General features: G+C 37.6%; 4 protein-coding genes across 6 annotated transcripts; 2 read left to right on the top strand and 2 right to left on the bottom strand.

The window, feature by feature from the left end:
- Positions 1-1,679: 1,679 nt before the first annotated feature.
- Positions 1,680-6,227, top strand: MNS3 (alpha-mannosidase 3). The gene is made up of 6 exons (XM_011098250.3): positions 1,680-2,046; positions 2,588-3,546; positions 4,142-4,394; positions 4,825-5,022; positions 5,255-5,403; positions 5,548-6,227. Exons 1-6 carry the CDS (start codon positions 1,969-1,971, stop codon positions 5,804-5,806), a joined length of 1,896 nt encoding a protein of 631 aa, XP_011096552.1. The 5' UTR covers positions 1,680-1,968; the 3' UTR covers positions 5,807-6,227.
- On the bottom strand, positions 6,168-9,697 carry LOC105175707 (potassium channel KAT3). 2 transcript variants are annotated; one of them, XM_011098251.3, is made up of 11 exons: positions 9,464-9,697; positions 9,152-9,367; positions 8,913-9,068; positions 8,750-8,807; positions 8,334-8,651; positions 7,987-8,226; positions 7,786-7,884; positions 7,655-7,687; positions 7,371-7,556; positions 6,643-7,285; positions 6,168-6,449 (listed from the first exon to the last, which is right to left on the bottom strand). In XM_011098251.3, exons 1-11 carry the CDS (start codon positions 9,640-9,642, stop codon positions 6,319-6,321), a joined length of 2,259 nt encoding a protein of 752 aa, XP_011096553.1. In that variant the 5' UTR covers positions 9,643-9,697; the 3' UTR covers positions 6,168-6,318. The 2 variants fall into 2 exon arrangements, with proteins under 2 accessions (XP_011096553.1, XP_088732390.1); XM_088876264.1 differs by lacking the exon at positions 9,464-9,697 and having other exon boundaries at positions 8,913-9,027; positions 9,152-9,292.
- Positions 9,698-17,604: 7,907 nt separating this feature from the next.
- Positions 17,605-19,615, bottom strand: PFD6 (prefoldin 6). Its single transcript, XM_011098248.3, has 5 exons — positions 19,424-19,615; positions 19,269-19,339; positions 19,041-19,165; positions 18,164-18,224; positions 17,605-17,880 (listed from the first exon to the last, which is right to left on the bottom strand). The coding sequence occupies exons 1-5, from the start codon at positions 19,491-19,493 to the stop codon at positions 17,824-17,826; spliced, it is 384 nt and encodes a 127-aa protein (XP_011096550.1). The 5' UTR covers positions 19,494-19,615; the 3' UTR covers positions 17,605-17,823.
- Positions 19,616-20,797: 1,182 nt separating this feature from the next.
- Positions 20,798-23,446, top strand: LOC105175704 (choice-of-anchor C domain protein, putative (Protein of unknown function, DUF642)). Of its 2 annotated transcripts, none has more exons than XM_011098247.3 (3): positions 20,798-21,035; positions 22,089-22,589; positions 22,678-23,446. In XM_011098247.3, the coding sequence occupies exons 1-3, from the start codon at positions 20,948-20,950 to the stop codon at positions 23,283-23,285; spliced, it is 1,197 nt and encodes a 398-aa protein (XP_011096549.1). In that variant the 5' UTR covers positions 20,798-20,947; the 3' UTR covers positions 23,286-23,446. The 2 variants fall into 2 exon arrangements, with proteins under 2 accessions (XP_011096549.1, XP_088732685.1); XM_088876559.1 differs by lacking the exon at positions 20,798-21,035 and adding an exon at positions 21,608-21,953.
- Positions 23,447-23,726: the final 280 nt, after the last annotated feature.

Genomic DNA, 23,726 nt, shown 5'->3' with positions numbered 1-23,726 from the left:
ATGCATTGTAGAATAATTTTATAATAGTAATATGTCAAATTAAATTTCCGTGGTGCTAGTGTGAGCGTCATTCCGTGGAACATCCCGAAGATTTTTGGCTTAAGTGGATCCGCCCCTTTTAATCCAGCTGGGCTGCATGCTTTTAACAAATAATTAAGCCCTCCGTTTAACCCTCTAACATGCATCTTAATTTGTCCACAAAAATGCACCCCCTCCTACCTAAGTTCATTAATTCCACCATCATCTTAACATTTGGATCCAACTACTTAATCAACTGCCACAACTCCTTCTCAACTCCACTAACTTTAACTTCTTTATTCTTTTACTCTTAATATTTTTATTTTCTTTAATTATATTAAAGTTTCAAAAATAAAATTATTTTTTATATTTTTATTTAATTATACACACTTTTTTAAGGGTGCCACACACTAGCTCTAATTATAAAAAAACAGTTGTTGTTGCACGCTATTCTCGCGAGCATATAAAAAATTATTGTGTGGGATGAAGAGAAAAAAAATTATAAAAAAAACTCACAACATAGTGAAGTGAGAAAAAGAGAAAAAGTATATGGGAAAAAAGAAATGTGGAGGCAAAGTAAGAAAAAATTATAATTGTGAATTTATTAAAAATATAAAAGCTTGTCAGAAAAAATAAATATGGAGAACATGTGAGAGAAAATAGAGTAGTTGGGTGAGAAAAAAATATATAATTATAAAATAATTAAAAATAATTTAAATCACTATCATGGGCCTTTTTTCTTATTTATCTTTTAAAGAATGATAAATTAAATATACCCGGACCCTGGCCCTGACCCTAATGAGTGAGTACCCAACTTCCCCACCCTACCTAATAGTGACTTATACCAGATGAGATGCAGATTATATACGATAATTAGCTTAAATTAAATGTAGTATGAATTGAATTGCTTTCCCCCACCCCATCCCACAAGTCTGGAGTTCAACCATATTTAATATTAAAATATAATCTTTTCTTTTTTAATATATATTTTTTAAATTTAAAGCAAAGAAAGAAATAAATTTACACTCAAATTGTAAAACTCAACCAAAATATGTGATGTTTACAATTAAATTTTTTCATTCAATTTTGTTCTGTATATTATAATTATCATCGTAGCATAGAGTGGTTCGAAATAATTAAGTTACATTAGCATTAAATTTTTGTTCATGCTTAATTTGAGGTTTGGTATAATAACACGTAGCCCCCTGTGGTTTGAAAAATTATATCTAATATCTCTGAGGTTTGCTTTTATCTAACAAATAATTCATTTCATTAGACAAAATTCACTGAATTTACTAATATTAACAAAAAAATTGAAAAAAAAATCTATATTTATAGTAATAAGCCAATCGGGTACATATATATTTTCATTCAATTTTTTTTTTAATACCGACAAATTTAGTGAATTTTGACTAATGAATTAATTAATTTGTTAGATAGAACCAAACTCATAGATGCTATGTATAATTTTTTAAACCACTAGAGGACTATCTATAATTACACTAAAACTCAAGGGATGAGAGTACGATTAACCGTTTTTTTTTTTGTAACGTAGTGTATTATTTTATATATCTTAATTTTAAATAAAATCGAATTATAAAGGAGCAGTGGCCGCCATCCCGACCGTTGACTCCTCCTGCAGGGGCTTAAAACCAAATCCAAATACTCTTTTTTACTGTGTTGTTGTATGTATTATCTGTTGTACAACATATAGTTGAGTTGTAAAATTTCCCCCAAACCCAACCAGATTTCTCCTTCTCACCAACAATCAGACTTGAAGAATTTGCGTCACCGATTTCTCGCGATCCCGACCTAGATTCCCTCTATCTGAATCCACTTACACCGCCGCAGATTTACACGGTTGAGGCCTAGGCCTTCGCTGATTGATATATACTGTAAATATTATATATATTTATATATGTAATTTGGGTATTCTAACCTATTCGGAGTATGTCGAAATCACTGCCCTATTCAATGAAAGATGTACATTACGACAATGCAAAGTTTCGCCAGCGATCTGTAATCAAGGTTCGTGTTGTATTTGTCAGATCTCACAGCTTGCTCTTCTTTGTTTAATGTGTTTTCGTCATTATTTAATCAGTTGCGTTCAGTATCTTCTTTCAAGATTTGGAGAGTGATAAGTTCTTGATTTTTGTATGTGAAACCAAATGAAGATGTATGGATTAGCCTGGGTGCAATTCGTTCATTCAGATGTTCGAGATTGTAAAAAAGATTTAAAGTGATTTTGCTGTTCTGTAATGATAAATGCTGTCAAATTTTCCTCTTAAAACTTAAAATGCTTCTGCAGAATACTTATGATAGAGATATATCTAATATAAAGTATTAATCACAACGTGTTCTTGAACAAATGATTACGCAGAGATAAGATTGCATTTCAAGGAGCTTCTAAGAAAGGTTCCCTGGAGTATCATGATATTCTCTTTATGCTCCTCTCTGTTGTTTGTGCCTGCAGGGGGCGGGGTGGGGGTGTATTTCCTTTTATTTCCAAGCTTTTCTTGGTGCTAGCTTGTGTTCAGCTAAACTTAATTCATCATGGTTTCTTCCACAGGTGATCACTCAAAATATTCTAAACAGTAACATAAAACGCGAATGTATAAAATGCAGTACAGGAAGGTTTCTTGTGTTATTAATGATTTTTGGTGTAGCGTATCTCATGCTGACACATACAAGCCATGTTCCATCATCAGATGGCAATGCCAAAAATGTTGGCACCGAGGAAGGAAAGAATTTATTCACAGATGGAAGAGGTAGATTTAGAAGATTTTGGAGAAAGCCTCCAAGGCTACCTCCACGGTTATCGCCTGATGAAATAGTTACTAGAAATAAATCGATTCATAACTCTGACAAGATAGAATCTGGCCCTGATTGGAAGGTTCGGCAACAAAGGGTCAAAGAGGCATTTATTCATGCATGGTCTGGCTATCGGAACTATGCAATGGGATATGATGAACTTATGCCATTGAGCCATAGAGGAGTTGACGGCTTAGGAGGTCTAGGAGCCACCATTGTGGATGCTCTTGACACGGCCATGATAATGGGGGTTGATGAAGTTGTCCATGAAGCAGGCTCTTGGATTGAGAAACATCTTCCTGAGAGGATTGATGGGAAAGGGCAAGTAAATTTATTTGAAACTACCATACGTGTTTTGGGTGGTCTTTTGAGTGCTTATCATTTAAGTGGGGGAGAACAGGGTGGTAATGCTTCGACAGGAGGACCTAAGCCAGCTGTTTATCTTAACAATGCTAGAAATTTGGCTGATCGTCTGCTAATTGCTTTTACATCAAGCCCGTCTGCTATTCCCTTTAGTGATGTTGTTCTGCGTGATCGTTCTGCACATCCTGCTCCTGATGGATTGAGTAGTACGGCTGAAGTTTCTACCCTCCAACTTGAGTTCAATTATCTCAGTTCTTTGACTGGTGATCCAAAGTATGGTTTGGAGTCTATGAAGGTTTTAGAACACTTGAAGACTCTGCCAAAGGTCAAGGGACTAGTTCCTATATACATAAAGTAAGGCTGAGATGTTTTCCATTTGCATCGTAATATCTCTTCCCATGAACCAATTTTAAATATCTTGCTTCCTGCTTCTTTCTGAACACCTTGACAGTCTTGTGATTTGGTTTAATGTTTGCCCTCTTTGTAATCCCTGTACAATGGCCATCACCTGGTTGTCAGTGACAGTTTTATCTTGGTTTCACAAAGTTATCGGATGTTACAAGAAACAAATTTAGGGAACTTTAAGGGGAACAAATAACATTATGGTAGAAACTTCCAGTGAGAACATCACCGAAGGTGGGTGTATTGATTTTTTTATTATGCTTGGTGCATTCAGAAACACTGAAGCTTCAACTTTGGATAAGGACATATTTTCTCCAACTTGAGTAGAATAATCTGGCATGTGTTCATTTCTGCTAGAAAAGTGGGAAAAAAAGTACAAAAACAGAAAACGGCTTGAGTAAAGCCTTGTCCCTTTTCTATTTTTCATCAATTGAAAGAAGTATGCGAAATACATTTTACAGAATAAAAATAATTAGCAAGCAGAAGGTCTTTCTACAAGTTAGTTTGTCTATCTATTTTCACTGGTTTCTACTTGTCATGGTGGCAGCCCGCATACCGGTGAGTTTAGTGGAGACAATATTCGACTTGGATCTCGTGGTGACAGTTACTATGAGTATCTCATAAAAGTCTGGCTTCAGAACAGAGGAAGTAATTTGACTTATTTGCACGATATGTTTGAAGAATCAATGAAAGGTGTCAAAGAACTTCTCGTTCGGAAATCTGTGCCCAATGGATTGGTTTTTGTGGGAGAATTGCCTTATGGGCCTGAAGGCGCCTTCACCCCTAAAATGGATCATCTGGTATGTTCCCATCTTTGTTTTGGGTTATGTTACCGTGGCATGACGATTATTATGTTTGTATGCATCACCTTATTCTTTTCCTGTTAATGAGCTTACATTCTTCTGAGTAATTTATTCTCTGCTTGCCGAGTTCTTATGTTAAATCTAAAGTCTTAGATAAATTTGTGAAATAGTTATTTGACAGATAGATTGGGTTTGATACTATTTCGAGATGTTATTGTTTGAAATGGTGCTAATTCCATTCATAGAACTTATGTTTATCCTGTTCAATACTGGGGCCAAAGCATATCTTTCCATGGATCCCCTGGTTTGCTGGTGTTTATGTAGAAATAACATGATTATCCCTTGCGCCCTCCCATTATCTTTCCATGGATCTCCTGGTTTACTATTTTGTTTCTTATGATTGTCATCTGTGCAACTTCATACATAGGTGTGCTTCCTCCCTGGCACTCTTGCTCTTGGTGCTACAAAGGGCATTGTGAAGGAAAAGGCTATGAGAGAAAACTTGCTAAATTTTGAAGATCTACAAAATTTGAAGCTTGCTGAAGATCTAGCTAAGACATGTTTTGAGATCTATTCAGTAACTTCTACTGGTCTTGCTCCAGAAATAGCATACTTCAACGTGGAGGTCCGCTAGTTGTCAATATTATCACTGCTTTGTTTCCATTTTCTTTCTTATACATTGTTTATCCTTATACCTTGAGGATGGAGATTGTGGTTCCCAACTTGCTGATGTAAAGCAACACAACCTTTCTCCAGCTTCCTGCCATTATACTATCTAACGCTTTTAAGTCTTGTTTTTATTTATTCATCCATTACGATATTCTCATGCAATTAATGATCAATTTTACCTTAAGCAGGGACAAAGTGAACGTGGCCCTGGTGGTGGAAACAAGAAATCGAAATATGTGGATGACATAATTATAAAACCTGCTGACCGTCACAATCTCTTGCGACCCGAAACTGTTGAATCACTGTTTGTTTTGTTCCGCATCACAGAAGATCCCAAGTAGGTTCTAGTTAATTATTGAGTTAGGTTTTGTGCCTGAAAGCTTGGGACACTCTCTCTCTTTTAAGGCAGTGCATTAAATCTATGTATTTGCCTTCTTTTGCCTTTGGCCCATCACTTTGAGTATTGCGATTACATGTGCAGATATCGCGAGTGGGGTTGGGAGATCTTTGAAGCATTTGAGAAGTATACCAAGGTTGACTCTGGAGGCTACACTTCACTGGATGATGTTACTGTGCTTCCTCCACACAGAAGAGACAAGATGGAGACCTTCTTTTTGGGTGAAACATTGAAGTACCTATATTTACTGTTTGGGGACAGAAATGCCATTCCATTGGATAAGTATGTATTTAACACAGAAGCCCATCCTCTTCCTATTCAAGGAAATGCTGGAACAAAATGATACTTCCACTAAGATAAACGTGTTTGAGCTAAAGAAGGCAGGATTCCAAATTCAATTGCGGCTGGCTCATGCAGCATTGGAAGAAATCATCCTGGAAGCTGGTTATGTGTGTAATGATTGAGAAGTTCAAAGCTGGCTGATCTTCTGCACTATAGAGCTATTCTTCAAATAGAGTTGCTATGTATACTTTTTGATGTACTGGAAATTAATAGCAGGAACTTTACATAGTGAGAGTTAGAGACAACAGAACGCTCAAAATCCTGCTAAATCTTTTTTTTTTTTTTTCCTTTTTTCTTTTTTTTTACTAGAGTTGACTGCCGAACAATACAATTAGGTGCAAAATTTACACATGACAGCCATGTATGAAACAAATTTCCTATTATTTTTTGTTACCTTGAAAGAACACATGAAATTTCATGCCTGGTGTGGCTGTTAGAATATCAGTATGCTATTGTAGGGAATTGCTTGGTCCTGCACATGTTGTTACAGTCTTTGACATTTGTTAGGTTACTTCATACTCCACCTTCGCATTGGCTTGACAACAGAAAGAGATGATCACCATCTCGTATTACACTTAAGTCGTCTATTTCTGCATTGTCTGCATTTACTACACTTGTAAGACTGTCATCCCCAAATTTTTGACCTGCAGTTTCACAATAAGGTGATGATCAGATACCAGCGGGGACTGTAAAGTTTAAATCCTGTTTTGAGGTTAGACCATTTTCTTTCTTTATTTCTTTGGATCTTCCTTCATCCAGTTATGGTTAATATTAATCACTTCATGCACTTCAAGTCAAGGCAACTTAAAACTCTGTTTAGAGTTCAAATGTTCTTACCTGCTATTTTGAGCAGCTCTTCTAAGGAATCAGGTAAAATTATTAGCCTGGCGAGCTGCTTTCCTGAATGTTTATTCTGGTGAGACTTCATGTGAATGGTGACTCTCTTCTTCGCTGACTTTATATGTTCTACGCCAGTTGGATAAGCAGAACTGCATGCGCTGACATAATTATGTTCCCTGTGATGATTTGTCGCGTAATTGGTGGGCCCATCTAGTTTCTTTTCGTTATCATAGTTAAGTATGAGATCATATATGCCTTTGTTTGGATGTTTTTCTGCTAATGCTTTTGGCGTCCAACCTCTCTCGTCTGGTTTGTTCACATTTGCTCCTCTTTCCAGCAAAAGTTTGACCATTTCAAGATGCCCCTGTTGAACAGCAACGTGAAGAGCTGTTTGGCCATCCTCAGCAGATGAATTCTCATCAATTTCACTTTCTTTGGTATCACGACTTCTTGATTGCTTTGTCGTCGTAAATCGTGAATTGGTCGTATGTGCACTTGCTTCCTGTTTCTGTGGATTTGCCCCTTGATCTCCAGTAACTGTACTGCAGTCTCCTTTAGGTTCTCCATCGAACCAATTTTTCAGGATAAGACTTGGATCCTGTTGGCCCTCAATGTCGAAACCTCTGTATGCTTTCAGTTTCTTGAAACCATAGAATGGTTATTCAGTTTAAGCTTTAGTGCAGCAAAAAAACTGAGCAATAAAGAATGCTGGTTCCTAAATTTACCAGGAAAAGGTTGTTCATAACACAGCGCTCATCTTCTGGGTTTCCGTGAAGAATGTTGAGAAACGTGGTCTTGTTCAGCCGTAGTATTTGAGAAATTTCAGTGGTACGAACACCAAATGGTTGAGGCCCACCACATAAAACCCCAATTTCCCCAAAAATCTCTCCTGCAGAAGCCTTTCCCACTATCTGTACGCATGAACAAAAATGATGTTCATATGCTTACAGTCCTTGGTTTTTCTATTCATTGGAAATGTATGAATGCAGGCTGATGCAGAAAATCTTACTTGATCACGCCCACTGATCTTCGCAACAAAATCCTGCCAGCAAAAACATTCAGAATGTGAACGTGAGAAGCAAAGATCGATAAGGGATTTCTTGACATCTCGTATGAGATTGAGAGCCAGCGTAGTCTTACCACTGCTCCTGAGACTAGTATATATGCGTCAGTTGGAGCCTCATTCTGTAGAATCACGTCTTCTCTGGGAGGGTAGTACTCAGCTTCCAGTTCTGGTACCTTTGAGTCAAATACAGGAACAAATGGAAATCTTACCTCATCCTTTTAAAGAAAAATGAAATTTGATAAGCATGCGGGTGCTAGAGAGTAGGAAATGTTTACCAGTTGGAAAAGGAAGTCCTGAGAAACCCCATGGAAGAGATTGACATTCTGAACAACAGGGTAGAAGAGATAATGTGCAATGGTGCAACGAATGGCTTTGGGCAGGCCGTTGAGGGTTTCTTGCTGTTTTAATCCTTCTGTCTTGAATTTGAGACATATATGAGACAGAAGTTGGTCTTGGATTCTTGGGGGCAACTGGTTCCTTTTCACGAACTCTGATGCAGAACGAACAGTATCTCTCTACACCACCCAAAACCAAAATTCTCAATATTGAAAACCAGACGCATTTGGAGTGCGTATGATTATGCGTGTGTTGTGAATGAGAGAGAGAGAGAGAGAGAGCATACAAAGTTTCTGGTGCGGCTGGTCCAATGGACTACAAGGTTGGTCATGTTTCCTATGAGATAAGATGTCAATCCCAGGTTGAATAGCATGTAAAAAATACCAAAGAGCATCTCTCTTGGGTTTTCGGCGTGCAAGTCCCCATAACCAGTGGTAGTTAGAGTTACAATAGACCAATAAATTGCAGTCACATATCTGTCCCACAGGCTCAGCTGTTTGAAATTAGGATAGACAGCACCAATCCAGGTTCTTTCTGGATCAGGATATCTGTCGGCAATCATATAGTTGAAGCACCCGGCACAATGCACAGCGAACAGAGTCACCTGAATCCCACAACCAAATATAGCAGCAATGTGCGACCTAATTAATTGTGCCAACTCACTATAGAAGAATAATTTGAGAATTCAATAATTGAACTTACGGATACGAGTTTTGTGCAGCGAGTCCAGAAATAGTTAAACCGGATATCCTTTTCAAGCCTGAGGAGGAAAGAAGCCAGAATCGGTGAGAACAGGTTACGTTTCATCTCTGAAGAAGCATTCAGAACTGAAATGAAAAGGCTAACTCAGATTGGTTTTAATTACCTCGCAAACAGGGCGCTGACTCGTCTGAGCCGCCATAGTCGTAGCATGCTTAGCAATTTAAAACCCAGTTCACCGTTGTGATCTGTGAAGAGGATGCAGAGAGCTTGAAATGGTACTGTTGAGCACACATCAAAAAGGAACCAGGTTGATAGATACCTGTTAGTAAACAAAAAAACTTACTTCAAGGTTGTGTTATAGTATGATCAGGTCCATCTAGGGATGTGAAAAATGCATGTTACCTTATAGCAATTTTTCTGGGGTCGTCGATCAGAAGATATGACTGGCTGTCAAGGTATGCTACAAAGAAGGTCAGAACAATATCAACAGCAAAGAAGCAGTTGACAATGTTGTCAATGATGAACAAAGCATCTTGCTTGTAAGGCAGAAATGCAAACTCAAAAGGAGAGATCCAGGCTGAATAGATGACCAGGAGAATCAGAAACATCTCCCAAGCCCTGAAACCAAATAATATGGATAGAAAATGAGAATCAGTGGCTTCTTCTACATGTGTAACATCAGATACAGAGAGCTGGGTGAAAGGGGGTGATCACCTATAGCGAGGGTCGAATGGGGAAATTATGTATTTCCGGAGCTTTGTTGCTCGATTGATTCGAGCTCCAAGGGACGGAATAAGATCGCTGGAGAAGAAGCCACTTTCTGTTGCCGTGCTCATGCGAAACTCCTCTACGCAGAAGCGTCGTAGGAAGTTGTTGGAACACGAAAACGGCATTTGGGTTCTTGAGATGGAAGCCCTCTTGGCAAAGGTAGAGTCTATTCTAGCTTAGTTCTTCTGTGTGTAGTAAGCGTAGAAAACCACAAGTTCATATATATATAGAAGAGATGAGTGCATGGGCATTGAGAGATGACACGGGGTAAATGCTCTCTTTTCCCTTAAAAGGAAGTTGCCTTTTCAAAAAAAACCGTGAACATATTTGGAAAGATTATGCAGCTAATATGTCATTAAGGCGAAAAGAGATGAAGAGGTGAAAAAAGGGAAAATATATACAAGTTTTTGACGGATGAAGGCAGGCAGGTAAAACGTATGAGAAAAAGTTGCAAGTGGCAGACAACAGAAGTTCTGAAGGCTGAAGTATGAATTCGAGAGAAAGAAGGGTGGGAGGGATAGATAGATAGATAGAGAGGGTAAGGAAAGTTGTGGGATGGTCCAGGTGTTGATGTTGGTGGCAATGGTGGATGCTCCATCACCAATAAATGTGTGGGATACTGATTATAGTGTATTGGGGGCTTTTAAAGGACAAGATTTGATTGACAAACTGATGATTATAATGGTGTGTTTTAGTTTTTCATATAAATGGACCCGCAGCCATGGTAAGAGGATTCGCTGGACGGTCCGCGTTTTCGATGCCACGTGGACCTATATTAGTTGCCTTTGATCATGGTATTGTTCTTGGCTTCGGGCCCTGCGCTCCTTCGACTCTGCTCATGAGATGCCATTCACTTGGATTCTGTTCTAATGAGACCGTGAGTTGAAGATCAGTCAATTATTCGAGCGGTAACCAGTGTTTTTATGTTGCATCATCATCGGACTCATTCTTTAATCTAGTAGAGTAGGGAAGAGGGCTAAAAGGGTGGTGTTGAGGTTGTTGGTACAAGTTATTTATTGCTGGGCATGCAATGAGAACCATATATATATGTGTGTGTGTGTGTGTGTGTGTTTGAAAAGTGGATTCTAGCAATGTATCGAATCTCTCTGTCTCTCTTTCTGTTAGTGATCCATTACTGTGGTTGGTGTGGTGATGTCCATGGCCCTTGTATGTGTTTGTTCCTCTCCTTTGTAATGATTTCCATCAATTCAACTTAATTAGTTTTTTGGGCTAATTCTAACTTTTTTTTTATCAGAAACTACACTTGTGACAGATGTGCAAAAAGTATATATAATTTTCCTGCAGACAACGTCTGGTAATCAATGTTGAACAGTGGAACAAAGTTGTACATAATGTAAGAAAGAAAGTTAGACCCGTATATGTGGTGGGAGGACCCATATCCACATCTTTACCCAATACTATATTTGATCCGAATTCAAAAATGACCTTCTTTCTTGGACATAGGAGATATATATGCCAAATATCTTTGTAATGATCTTCCAATATTCAAATCATCAACATTATTGTTTCCAACAGGTATGGTAGGTTGAGTGCAAAATTATACCGGACAAAATAGAATATCGTTGGAATATTTATACTAGTTATTCATTTAAATTAATCACATCAATATAATGTATAGTATGGAGATTCATCAATGTAAGATGTGTCACATGTGTCTAGAATCAAGTATGATATCATTTGTGATGATTCAATATAAATATAAAGACAGTGAAATTAATTTTTATATTGTTATATAATATTATTAATTTTCAAGGGTTTTTAATAGTTTGTTTGGTGGACCCATATTAATATTTATCCGGATCTAAAATCTAAATAAATAAAGATTGGGGGGTTGAGGGAAAAAACTTTTGCCGACTGCACCTGCAATTGTTAAATGTTGGTCTCTGTCTGGCGCTCATGATATCAATTTGAGTTCAAATTCTATCCCTTGTTAATTAATTAGGATGGATGGATGGATGGATGTGTCCCAGTAAAGTATTGTTGATTGATATTAATATTGTCAAAATTTCCTTAACCAAAAATCAGAATCAGTATGAAAATTGTCAGTATTTGGGATTGCCCCACAAATAATAATATTATATCAAATGGATAAATAAAAGGTGGGGGTGGGGGTGGGGGTGGGGGTGGGGGGGTTGGAAACGAAACTGAAAGTGAAGTTGAATGGAAAAGGAAAGGAACAGTTAGAGATGATTAGGGGTGAGGGTGGTGGTATTTTCTGGTAAACCGGGAGACGGATAACCTTCCTCCTCCACCCCTTTTCTTCTCAACTACAACTACTTTCCACGCCCAATCATTCTACTCCATACATATTTATGTATTATTATTATTATTATTATTATTAGATCAAAAGAAAGAAATAGTGGTCTGGTGGTATCAGATAATTAAAATGTGAAGTGGGACCTACTCATAAGACATCCAACACTTTGGGAGATTTATGTATTTATTTATTTATTATATATATATATATATGTGTGTGTGTGTGTGTGTAGTCAATTTTGAGATGATGGATAATTAATTGAATTTTAGGAGTCGATAATATTATTAGATATGAGTTGAGGAGTGGAGTGTAGCTTTTCTTCTGAATTCATGCTTCTCTGCATCTCTATCTCCATCAAAATTTGTGTTTAAATGAATTAATTCATGTGGTCCTTTAATTCATTCAATATATATATATATATATATATATATATATATATAAAAGGACATGTGAGTGATGATGAGAGAATTGAATATTTCGGTGGGGTCTAATTATGTTCAATCTCATTGATTAATTAATTAATGATCCACCTTAATTTCCTAACTTAACCAAACACTACTTAATGCTTCTTAACTACACTTAGACACACACACTTGCTCATATTATCAATACGAATTTGCCTCTTCTTGTGTTGATAATTAATTGTTACGTACCCCCACCCCACCAATAATGCACATATTTACATCACCTCTAAATATCCCATCATTCATCATTTACTATATATGTACCACATCAAACTATATATACCAGACTTTAATTCTGGTGGGTGCATGACTTCAAAATAATTAGAGTTTTGATTAATTAATAATGATCCCCTGCCTGCACTGCAATCCTCAAGCCCGATTCTCCATGTCCATAACAACATTCTTTCCTTCAGTTTTTGGATCATCTACCAACTATATATACCTCCTTTTCCTTTCTTTATTATTGTAACAACAAACAATTTTAAGTTTTGTTTGCAAAAGAGAAAACGGGCTAAGTTAAGTGTACCCTTTTTTGGTCGGCTAGCATATGTGATTGCTCTTATTCAACCAAGTTCAGTCCCTCGCCCATCCCACAACTAATCAACACTAAAACTCATTTTCAAGTTTCTTTTACACTCATCATCACTCACATGGATAAACTATTAAATAGAATAGAAGATGAAATTCAAACGGGTTTTGTTCATATGATGATATCTTCACATGTAATATATAATCTTATTTTGTAATTAAAAGATAGATACTATTTCCGTTTGGTGATAAATATGATGAGTGGTTTCAAAAAGAGAAAGCAGTGAATGTGATGGGGCGGCGGCGATTGAATTGAGTCAAGTTGTAGATACAACAACACATGCTGGGAGCAATACAAATTGGAGTATTAATTGGTTAGAAACATTAATGTGGGGTTGTCCAATCTCTACTTCTTGCAATTCAAAATTTGTTCTGTTTATGTGTAGCTTTTGGAGTCGTCTCATGTGATGCTTCACATCTCTTCTAGTGGTAGGGAATGCCATGCCCATGCCCCTTACTTAACTTGTATAATATATCCTATATTTTCATTCTCTATATCTCTCTCTCTTTTTTTTTTTTTTTCGGAATTAATTTTTCGCGTATATTTTGAAAGAATCTTGTCTAAAATAAAATATTCATTTTAAAAGTAAGAAGTTCACGAGGATGTCGTAAATATTTGAATAATAACGCGAATACGTGTCACAATCTTATAAATAATTCTTTGTAGCAGTCACTTTAGTTCTCAGATTTTCCCCCATTGATAATTGGTCACAAATTCCAATTTACAACCTTTTCATCTCTTTTATGTGTGGCAGGCGCAATGGAACCTGGCAAAAGGGGGAAGAATAAGTGCTTTTTAGCTTCCAAGAATTCTTTCTTTTCATAATCAAATAGAGTGAGTGATAGTGATTTCAAGGCCATGTTTGGTTGAGCGATCGATTTAATTTGCCAGAGTTAAAAGTGTTTACTTTTAAATCACAACACAAAGACAAAGAATGTATCTCTCTCACATATATATGTATGTAAATCCGAATCTAATCTTTGGACAAGCAATGAGGACTGCTGAGTAAAGTTGAGTGGTCTGTCTCATGACTGAAGGAGCCAAACATGGCCTTGTGGTCCTATGCTGTCCCACTTATTATAGTAGAGCTTCACAAGGTCCGATTTGGGACCATGCAGCAGCAGCAGCAGCATGTTGCACATACAGTTTCATTATGGAATGCAAGGTCACAGTAGTCATCCAATTGATGCAAGAACTGATTGTTTCAATTATTAATGAGGTTGTAAGAAAGAAGGTGAATGGGGAATAATAAGCCAGATTGAAGAGCTGAAAACTGTGGAACTCACTCTTATTATTTACAGTCACCAACACATTCATTGAATTTGCAGGTTGCGGGAGGAGGTCATTGGTGTTCCGGTAACAACTACCCAAAGCGCCAACCATTTTCTTTTATTTTTTTATACTCATGCACCCAGCACATGAACATACCTAAAATTCGGATACGAGGCCTCTTCTAAGGAAAGTCTTGTACCTGAACCATTGTTCCACATAGGTTCGTTTAATCTCTTTCCATACAGTTATAATATCAAGCACAAAGTGTTTTTTAATGAAAAAAATATCAACTTAATTTTGTTTTTATCACATGTTACCTTTTTTTTTTAGGGGGTGAAGAAAAGCATCGTCTTTGATATTTTTTTTCCCTATATGATAAATATAGAAATCACATGAGTTTGAGTTTTACTAAAAAACATAGAGTCCACCAACGTTGAATGTTCAACCATATAGATTAAACTTAATTTTTAGTGCATTTATGAGATTGTAGCCATGAAATTGAGTGATGTCCTAATGTCTTTGATGACAAAAACACCATAGTGTATGCATCCACCTCCTTCCCACAAAACCAATTACACAATAAAAAGGATATTGTAGTTTATAAACACCCTTAAAACCCCTCTCCAAACCGACTCGGGATGGAGAACTTATAATACTCTTCCCCACCCAATCCAGGCATTACTTTGTATTGTGTAGGCTCCCTCTTCGTCGGTCCTACATTGGACACTCACACGAATTCCTCTTCTAAGTACAGGTACATGAGAAACTCATAACTAGTCATAACAATTAATTAATTCCATTTAAATTATTTTATTAATTTATTCATTGGAAGGAGGGGGGGCAAAGAGATAAACACGGGAGAAGTTGGATTTTGCTTAATCGACTGTAAACTTCTAAAAAGAAAGCGCATTGTACTTATTCAGTTGTTGACGAAGAATGGAAGTGGTAGACATCTTTCAACGAGAATAATTAGTTTCAAGATAAGCGCATCAGAGGTGGGGAAATAGGGAGTCAAAATCCTGAGTTGTTCTTCCCATTAATTCTTATCATTAATAATAATAATAACACGTAACCACCAATGCAGAAGAAAAGAGTAGCTGGAAATATCTGGAGCCAAAATTGAAATTAGAGAATAATACTGGGAATGATTAACAAGTTTGTAGAGAGGGAGGGACCCCCAGGGGTCGGACATAACATTATATACATGTGCGAGAAAACAAGGCATTTGGACATAAAGAAGAGGTAACTGAAAAACATGGCAAGCAAAATGTCTTTGTCAGACAAGCATTGTGGAACCACTGACCCTCCCCCCAAACACCAGAAAATTTGAAGTCCAATCAGCAATCATCGTACCGGAGAAGGGTCACTTGCCAAGATTTTCAAGAGATTTTAATGCTACTTGTAACTATTGTTATAACTTTCTAAATAGTTGTGTCCCCGCCTACTCATTTTCTTAAAAAAAAAAAATTAAAAGAAATGCATGGAAGCATATAGTACTCTCCTGGATGTGCCTAAGAGTGCTGAGATTGACTGCTGTCTTTTCACCTTTTGCCTAAGTTACAATGCATGCACGGTATAAGTTTCATCCAGCAAGAAGCAATTAATGTGGAAGTTCACGAGCCATGAATGCATACTAAAATTACGAAAGATGAGCCTGGTAAACATAAAACCCCCAGATAAAACTATATGAATTAAATAACAACCACCTCTGCAGTTGTCTACTACTAAGTCCCTTTGTTTAATCTAGTGGTAGTGAGGCCAATATATTCAGTATGTTAACGAGGCTATACTGATCAAGTTGAGCAATGTCTAGACGGACCTCTGTGCAAGGAATATTTCATGATGGTTAAATTTTTTTAATTGGGTATCGGAGCATCAAGAGATGCAGAGGTAAATCTAAGGTCATTGCACTGTAGATGAACAACCTGAAAAACCATCCACAATATTTCTGTAGTAAAATCGATAAGGGTTTTGTGGATATGACAGTGTCCTATTGAAGGCTGCAACCCACAAAGCAAGCACAATCCAAATGATTTTTGTTGCCAAGTTTACAAATTCTGGCAGTGATTACTTATGCTATTGGGGATTTTGGTACTAGTTTTTCAAAATGTCATCAATATATATGAGAATATGAAACTTCCTTTCCCCAGCTTCATCATGCGGTCCATTAGGAAAGCAGAAACTTTCGCGACAATTCTATGCATTACCAATATCTGGTTGAGCCAGCATATCAGTGTGCTGCCTGCCATCTTGCTTGCTAGTTATTATCAGCTCTAAGGATGGTATAACGTTTTCGTGAGTTCAAGGGAGAACATTCAGAATTCAGATATATAAATCTTTAATTAAAGATTCTTCTCGCTATAGTTAAAATTTTGAGTCCGATAATATGTACATGTAATGTATGTATAAGATACTGCTCTCTCCTTTGTGTGTGTATGTGTGTGTGTGTGTGCACGCGAAAGAGAGAGAGAGAGAGATTATGTGAGGGGAGAGAGAGAGAGAGAGAGAGAGAGAGAGAGAGAGAGAGAGAGAGAGAGAACTAAAACAGCAGGTTTGAAATCTGGCTTTTACTTCTAAACTCAGGAATGTGAAAAGAATCAAGAGTGTAGTGTTTTCAACTGAGAATAAAGACTTGTAACTAGCAATTAGTGCTACAATCCTATTTTCATTTCTCTCCAATAGTTTTCACTTGATACCCAATTCGAAAATTTTCTATGGCCAAAACATATTCCTTCACTTTACCAAAGAAAATGTGGCTCTAATCCAATTTCACTTCTTACAGAACGCATTCAACAAACCTTGCTTGTCGTTCTCATTGGAAGGGCTTTTGATCTGGAGAACATCTTATGCAATGTTATTCCTTCTTATCAAATAAACAACTTCATCTTAAAGCTTCCTTATATTTTAATCTGCTACTTATCTAAATTCCTTCCAACCTTTAACCCATGCTGATTCTTCCTTGTCTAAAACCATCTCATGGAGTAAAGAAGCTGTTTATGCTCATTGGGAAAAGGTTCAGTAACAGAACATGCCAGCATCTGTGCTCTTATGACAAAGTCAAATCAGCTACAAACTCTTCGCACTGTCAACAGCCACTTTACAAGATCATACCCAATGAGTGGGATAGCATCCAGTTCCCTCCAGAGTATCAAATCGGTGCAAGAAAGAAAAAGGTGTAAAAGGCTTCGACGTTTTCGAAATGCTTAATAACAAAAAGAAGGCACCCAGTAGAAGCTTCTTGGAACTTCAAATACAAGAATACCCCAGTCAAACAAGTTGAGAAATTTGAAAACATCTTAATATGTCTTTATTCACCCCAACTTTACCCTTCATCTTCGCATCATTATCATGAACAGTAAATGCAACCCATGTATTAGTCTACATGGTAATACACCTACAAAGATCCTATTCAACTGAAATATTGGAATGTTCTAGATCACCTTACGAGGGATTAAGAAGGGCAATCATCCACCACACAGCTAAATAAGAGAACATAGAAGAATGTCCATATGAGCATAATATCATGCACCAAGAGATTTTGCATCCTCACACATTACATGGATGGAATATGAAGTTGGACACCACAATCCTTGTCAGTTTACCTACAAAATGATAATTCATGAAGCATTTTGAACATAGAGATCACACATCTATGCCAAACCGATCAAGAGACTGGCACCGCATGCTTCTGGACTCCGACATATTATGCCTTGCCTTTTCCAGCCTGCAGAGCCTGAATTCTTTGTTGTAGCTTGAAAATCTGCAATAAAGGACAATATGAAAAGCATTTAAGAGATTACGTATGCAGAAAGGCAATCATAACAAGTTCTATCGACATAAGTAAAATAAAGGACCAATAAAATAACAAGGAAAAAGACTACACGCAAGCTCAAAATAGCATTGAAATATTTCTTCATCAAAGTACTAACAAGACAGCAAGTCTCATCACACACCAAACGGGAAGAGCAAAAATAACAATGACTTTACAACAGTAACAAATAGAATTCTGGAATTATGAAGAAAAAGATGGCTAAGTTACCAACCGCTTCTTTCTTGCTGTTTTGCTTTTCTTCTAAATCTTGAAGAGTGGCATCTAAACGCTTCCTGGAGCAAGAACAAATATCAAAGCCCAAGTAAAACACAACAGTAACCAGAAAACAAGAAAAAGTCCGCTAACAACAAGAGATTCTGCGACTCAAAACTCACATAGCTTAAGTGATTTGGTTCAACTTTCACTTGCAAAACAGACAAAAAATAAAAAACTTTGCCAATACATCAGTCAGAAAGCATAGGCATCAGGAGAAGGAATGGCACAGAAAGTATGATCATATCGGATAAGAAAAGTAATGAAATGGACTAGTATAGTCAGCTCCTTCAACTTTTACCACTTATTGAGGCAAAGAAGCATATTAGATTACCCAATTCTGTATGGAATTATCAGCAACTCTGATAACAATACAATAACTCTTGCTCCACCACTCTTTAAAATCCAAAATATTTGTATGGCGGATTCCTTTACCAGTCATTATATTTTGTCGATTCAGCAACAGATACACATGTGAATTGAGAGCACAATAACATTTTCTTCATGGAAACCCTGAATTCAATCCTGAGAAATAGAACAACGGATGTAGTCTGACTTTAATTTTTTAGGGCTTCGTGCACATTGTCAATTTCTGTTCCGTTCAATATTGTTTCACCACCAATTCCTTTCTACCAACTTGGTTTGGGTTGCAGAAATCCCAAATTTGAGGGCAAGGGCAGAAATGACACACAGCGTTTTATCAGCGAAGTAGTATCCAATTAACTAGTTATCATAGCGTAACTGCAGGCATCGAGCATACACTATGCATATAATGTTCTTTCAGAACGACAAAAATTTTTCCTACAAACGTGTATCAATAGACTGAAAGAGCATACAATTCGGCAGAGATGTAATCAATCCGCTTGCGGACATTGGCATTTGCCTCAGCCAAGTCCTGTTTCACTAGTACTGGCCCAATCAATTTGTACACATTGGCTTCCTCATTCAACAGATCCAGTTCCTTCACAAAAATTGCCCGACAAAGCAGATCGTCAATAGCTCACCACAAACTCAATTGAAGAACATAAAACCTATAGAAAAAAATAAGAGGAAAGAAAAGTTACCTTGAGAACAAGCTCGTTTTCACCAAGCTGAATAGTGTATTTCTTTCTGACTTGGTGATTCTTCGCTATATCTGCACGTTTGTACACAAACAACTGACTTAACAAAGGATACAAAAAATAATAAATGTGTCTTCGTGGAGAAGTGTTAAAGAAACCTTTCTGAAGCTTGTTGAGATCATTGGCCTTGTTCTCTAGGTCGCGCTGCAACTCCTTGACAGCGGCCATCGCACCCGCCGCCTCGCACTTCCGGCAATATCGTTCACTTCAATTTTCCCTGGACGGCGGCGAAAGTCCGTTACCCGATCAGTCTCGCAGCACAATCAACGATCGCCTTATTCTGTCGACCCGACTTTTAGGCTGAAAAATATTTCTCTCGTAATTGAAATAAGCCCAAAAGTCTTGGCCCGTTAATTCTTGGGCCAGGCCTATTACTACCATTTTTTACGTTTTACTAATTGGGTCTTGTTCCGTTGACTACTGAAATTTCAGCCCAACCCAAAACAATTCCGATCATCGTTTCTCAAATCATTTCCAAATTATCTTTTTCTTTAATAATTTCTATAACTCAAAATAGTGTCAAAACTCTATACTCTTATTTATAGAAAGGTAATTATATTAAAATATCAATATTAAAATTAATAAAATAATATAACAGTTCAATTAATATAATTTAAAAATATAAAATAATAAAATTACAATGACTTCATATAAAAATTAAAAAAAAAAAAAGTAGTGATATTTTGCAGATGCCAATCTTTTATAATCATTGTCCTTGATACAATTTCAAGATAACAACTGTTATGCTCAATTATTTAATGAAACTTTATTGTTGCAAATTAGAAGTGTATGATCAAATCCAAATGGGATACACTAAAAAAGGCATCCATGAAATAGGCAAATATCGATGCTGTTGCCTTTTTCTTTTCCTTCTTTTTGGGACAAAGTTGCACATTTTGTCTCCCAAAATTTCAACTTTTGACTGCAATTGACACAACTTTTGCCTCGGCCTCGTTGATGGTGGAAGCAAGAATCCACCCATTTCCACGACTATTATCCCAACTAATCCTAAACCCACGTTCATCCATTATTATAAGTCACACCTCACTTGATTATTTGTTTAGTGCCTTCACAAATGTTTATGTACTGCCGTCTTACATTGGCTAATTCTCATCATAAGCGTGATTGAAGTTCAAATAACTTAAATAATGTTATAAGAATAAACAAAATACATACCTATAGAATGGTGGGCTCCAAGGATTTTTAGGCATAGGCCAATAGACCGTCTTATCTTAAAACACGGGATTTTATTAATGCACATTCATGGGATAGATAGAAGCATAATTTACAAATAAATGTAGTCATTTTTTTTAAAAAATTAATTATTACAAATAAATGTACTAAAGTTGAATAATGTATTACACTATTAATTATCCGCGCTGATTGAATAGGAAGTATGAATATTTTTTAATAAAATCTAACGATATAAATAGTTTAATTATATTGGCAGAATTTGTGTTGTGTTTGAGCAGCAGGAAGCAGGAAGCAGGAATCTTTGCATATAAAAAGACACTTGCTCACTCTTTTTCCCTCTCTAAAAACTCTCTCATCAACCTTCCCTTCTCATCCCTACTCTATCATTCTATCTCTTCCCCTTCTCTCTCTCTCATAACAAAGCTAAGATGTTATTGAAGTCAGCAAAATGCGTATGGGCTTCAGTTTTTCTGCTTCTCTTGGCTGCTTCCTCAGCTACTGCACTGGTTGAAGATGGTATGTATGCCCTAACCCCCTCAACCGCCCTGCTTATATGCCCTTTTCATATCCCATTTTTCGCTTATGTTTCTTTGGGACTGCTTCGGTGTTAGATTGGAGTCTTCCTTGTTACCTGTAATCAAACGTCTTCATCATGAAATTATCAGAAAAAGCTAAGTAAATGTGTGTGTGTTTGATGATCTTAGATGGATTGAGTTTGCCAAAAATTTGACCAGAGTATTTATGGGTATTTTTGTAGTTTTTAACTAGAGTAAGAATGTGGTTGAAGCAAGAAATTTTGTTAGAAAGGATGAGGGTGATTGGCGCACATCATGATCAACAAGGAATAATATTTACTGTTGCCAATGTACTAATAGACCCCGAATTAGTGTCCGTCTCCCGCCCACTGCGATTGGGCCGTCACGAATCCTTTGATTTTTTTTTTTTATGTATTTCACATCATGAAATGAAGTGTGGGTAACGGGTGGGACAAGATTTTATTGGTTTGTGAGCCCCGGGGCCGGCGGTGAAAAGCAGACGTGCTCAACAGCTAAGATGTAAACAGTGTGTGGGGTGCGAGAGAGTCCAAATGCATATCTTGGTTTGACGCGGCTTCTTGAATTTGCCTGTGCCCCACGCCACGCCACGCTCTCCTACTTGTCTTATTTTGGTGTCACGTCCTGGACAATTGACATGCCATGTGAAAAACATAGCCCTGCTGCCTCCACAAAATCTTATGGGCCCTCTCCTGTTTGTGTTTTAGTGCTCACTGAATTTTCTCATTCTTATCAAACACAAACTGCGCATATCTTTAACTTTTAGGAAGGAATAGTAACAGTACAGTCTTGGTTAAATTTTTTGGCTGTACACCGCTCCTAAATATGCAAAATTTTCGTTCAAATCAATTTCAAGCAATTATGTATTATTATATTTACTGTATGTCAGTAGTATAAATTAGTTTTATTTACTAGCCATATAGTCTTTCATTCATCATTGCACTGCGTATCCATAAAATACTTCTCATTAACAATTCATCAAACATGTAACAAAATGTAATCAAACTTTTGGCAGGCTCGCTCGTGAATGGTGATTTCGAGACTCCTCCTTCTGGAGGCTTCTCCTCCGGCGCCGGAATTTCTGATGGCACCGCCACAATCCCGAGCTGGAAAACAAACGGCACGGTGGAGCTGGTTGAATCGGGGCAGAAACAAGGCGGTATGATACTCATTGTGCCACAGGGTGCACATGCGGTGCGCCTCGGCAATGACGCTGAGATCAGCCAGGAAGTCAAGGTGGAGAAAGGCTCGCTGTACTCCGTCACGTTCAGTGCGGCTCGCACGTGCGCACAGCTAGAGTCACTCAATGTGTCTGTTCCTCCCGCATCGCAGACCATTGATCTGCAGACTCTCTACAGTGTCCAGGGGTGGGATTCCTACGCGTGGGCCTTCCAGGCGGAGGAGGAGGATGTGCGGGTGGTGTTCAGGAACCCCGGGATGGAGGACGATCCCACTTGTGGGCCAATCATTGATGACATAGCAATCAAGAAGCTCTTTGTTCCTGATAAGCCAAAAGGTTATAAGTTGTTGTGGTTGATCTTAAAAAATCCATCTACATTAAACTATTGCTAACTAGTTCCTGCGTTCTCTTCATACATATACAGATAATGCTGTTGTTAATGGAGACTTTGAAGAAGGGCCATGGATGTACAGAAACGAGTCGCTCGGCGTACTGCTTCCCACAAACCTGGATGAAGAGACGTCCTCGCTGCCCGGTTGGATAGTGGAATCAAACAGAGCAGTCCGCTACATCGACTCGTACCATTTCAACGTCCCTGGGGGAAAAAGAGCCATTGAATTGCTTTCGGGAAAGGAAGGGATTATCTCACAGATGGTGGAAACAAAGCCCAACAAGCCTTACAGACTGACGTTTTCACTGGGGAACGCAGGGGACGCCTGCAAGCAGCCGCTCGCCGTGATGGCATTTGCTGGTGATCAGGCCCAGAACATACACTACACTCCGGATTCAAACTCTACATTCCAAACAGCAATCCTCAACTTCACCTCCAAGGCAGAGAGGACCCGCGTTGCCTTCTACAGTGTGTATTACAACACGAGAACTGATGACATGAGCTCGTTATGTGGTCCGGTGGTGGATGATGTTAGAGTTGAGCAGTCGGGATCAATCAGAGTTGGATTTGGGAAACTGGGATTGATCTTGATTTTGGGCTACCAATTGCTGGTTGTGGTGATGCTTGCTATGCCTTACTGACGTGGTTTTGGTGCGGCAGGGGGGTGTAGGTAAACCAAGCTCCCTTATGGTGTTGTATTAGGTATAAGGTTTTGGCTTGTTATGATGGAAATCAAAAGCTGGTTGCTTGGATTGGAGTGATTGAGCTTATGTTTGGTAATATAGTTTGAATTTTCCTGTAACTTTAGGGTTATTGCAAAAAGTATCCTTTTTGTTCCATAAAACTGCTAGATAGATTTTTCAAGGGAAAAGTATATAAATTGCCGAGCGTTCGATATTCTTTTAAAAGAAAATTATATATTTAAACTCATAATATATATATATATAATTTCTTCAAAATACATAAAAAAAAGAACTTTCTACTGTCCCACCTCAGAGATTCCTGCAAATTAGTTGCAAATTGCGATTATTGTGAGTTTAATAATCTTAACCAAGTGAGAGTTTTTATTTGGACACAGAATT

Source organism: Sesamum indicum, linkage group LG12 (genome assembly GCF_026168435.1).
Source record: "Sesamum indicum cultivar Baizhima isolate 11 linkage group LG12, ASM2616843v1, whole genome shotgun sequence".
In the NCBI taxonomy this organism is placed as follows: Eukaryota; Viridiplantae; Streptophyta; class Magnoliopsida; order Lamiales; family Pedaliaceae; genus Sesamum; species Sesamum indicum.
This window is presented reverse-complemented; position numbering and strand designations above follow the sequence as displayed.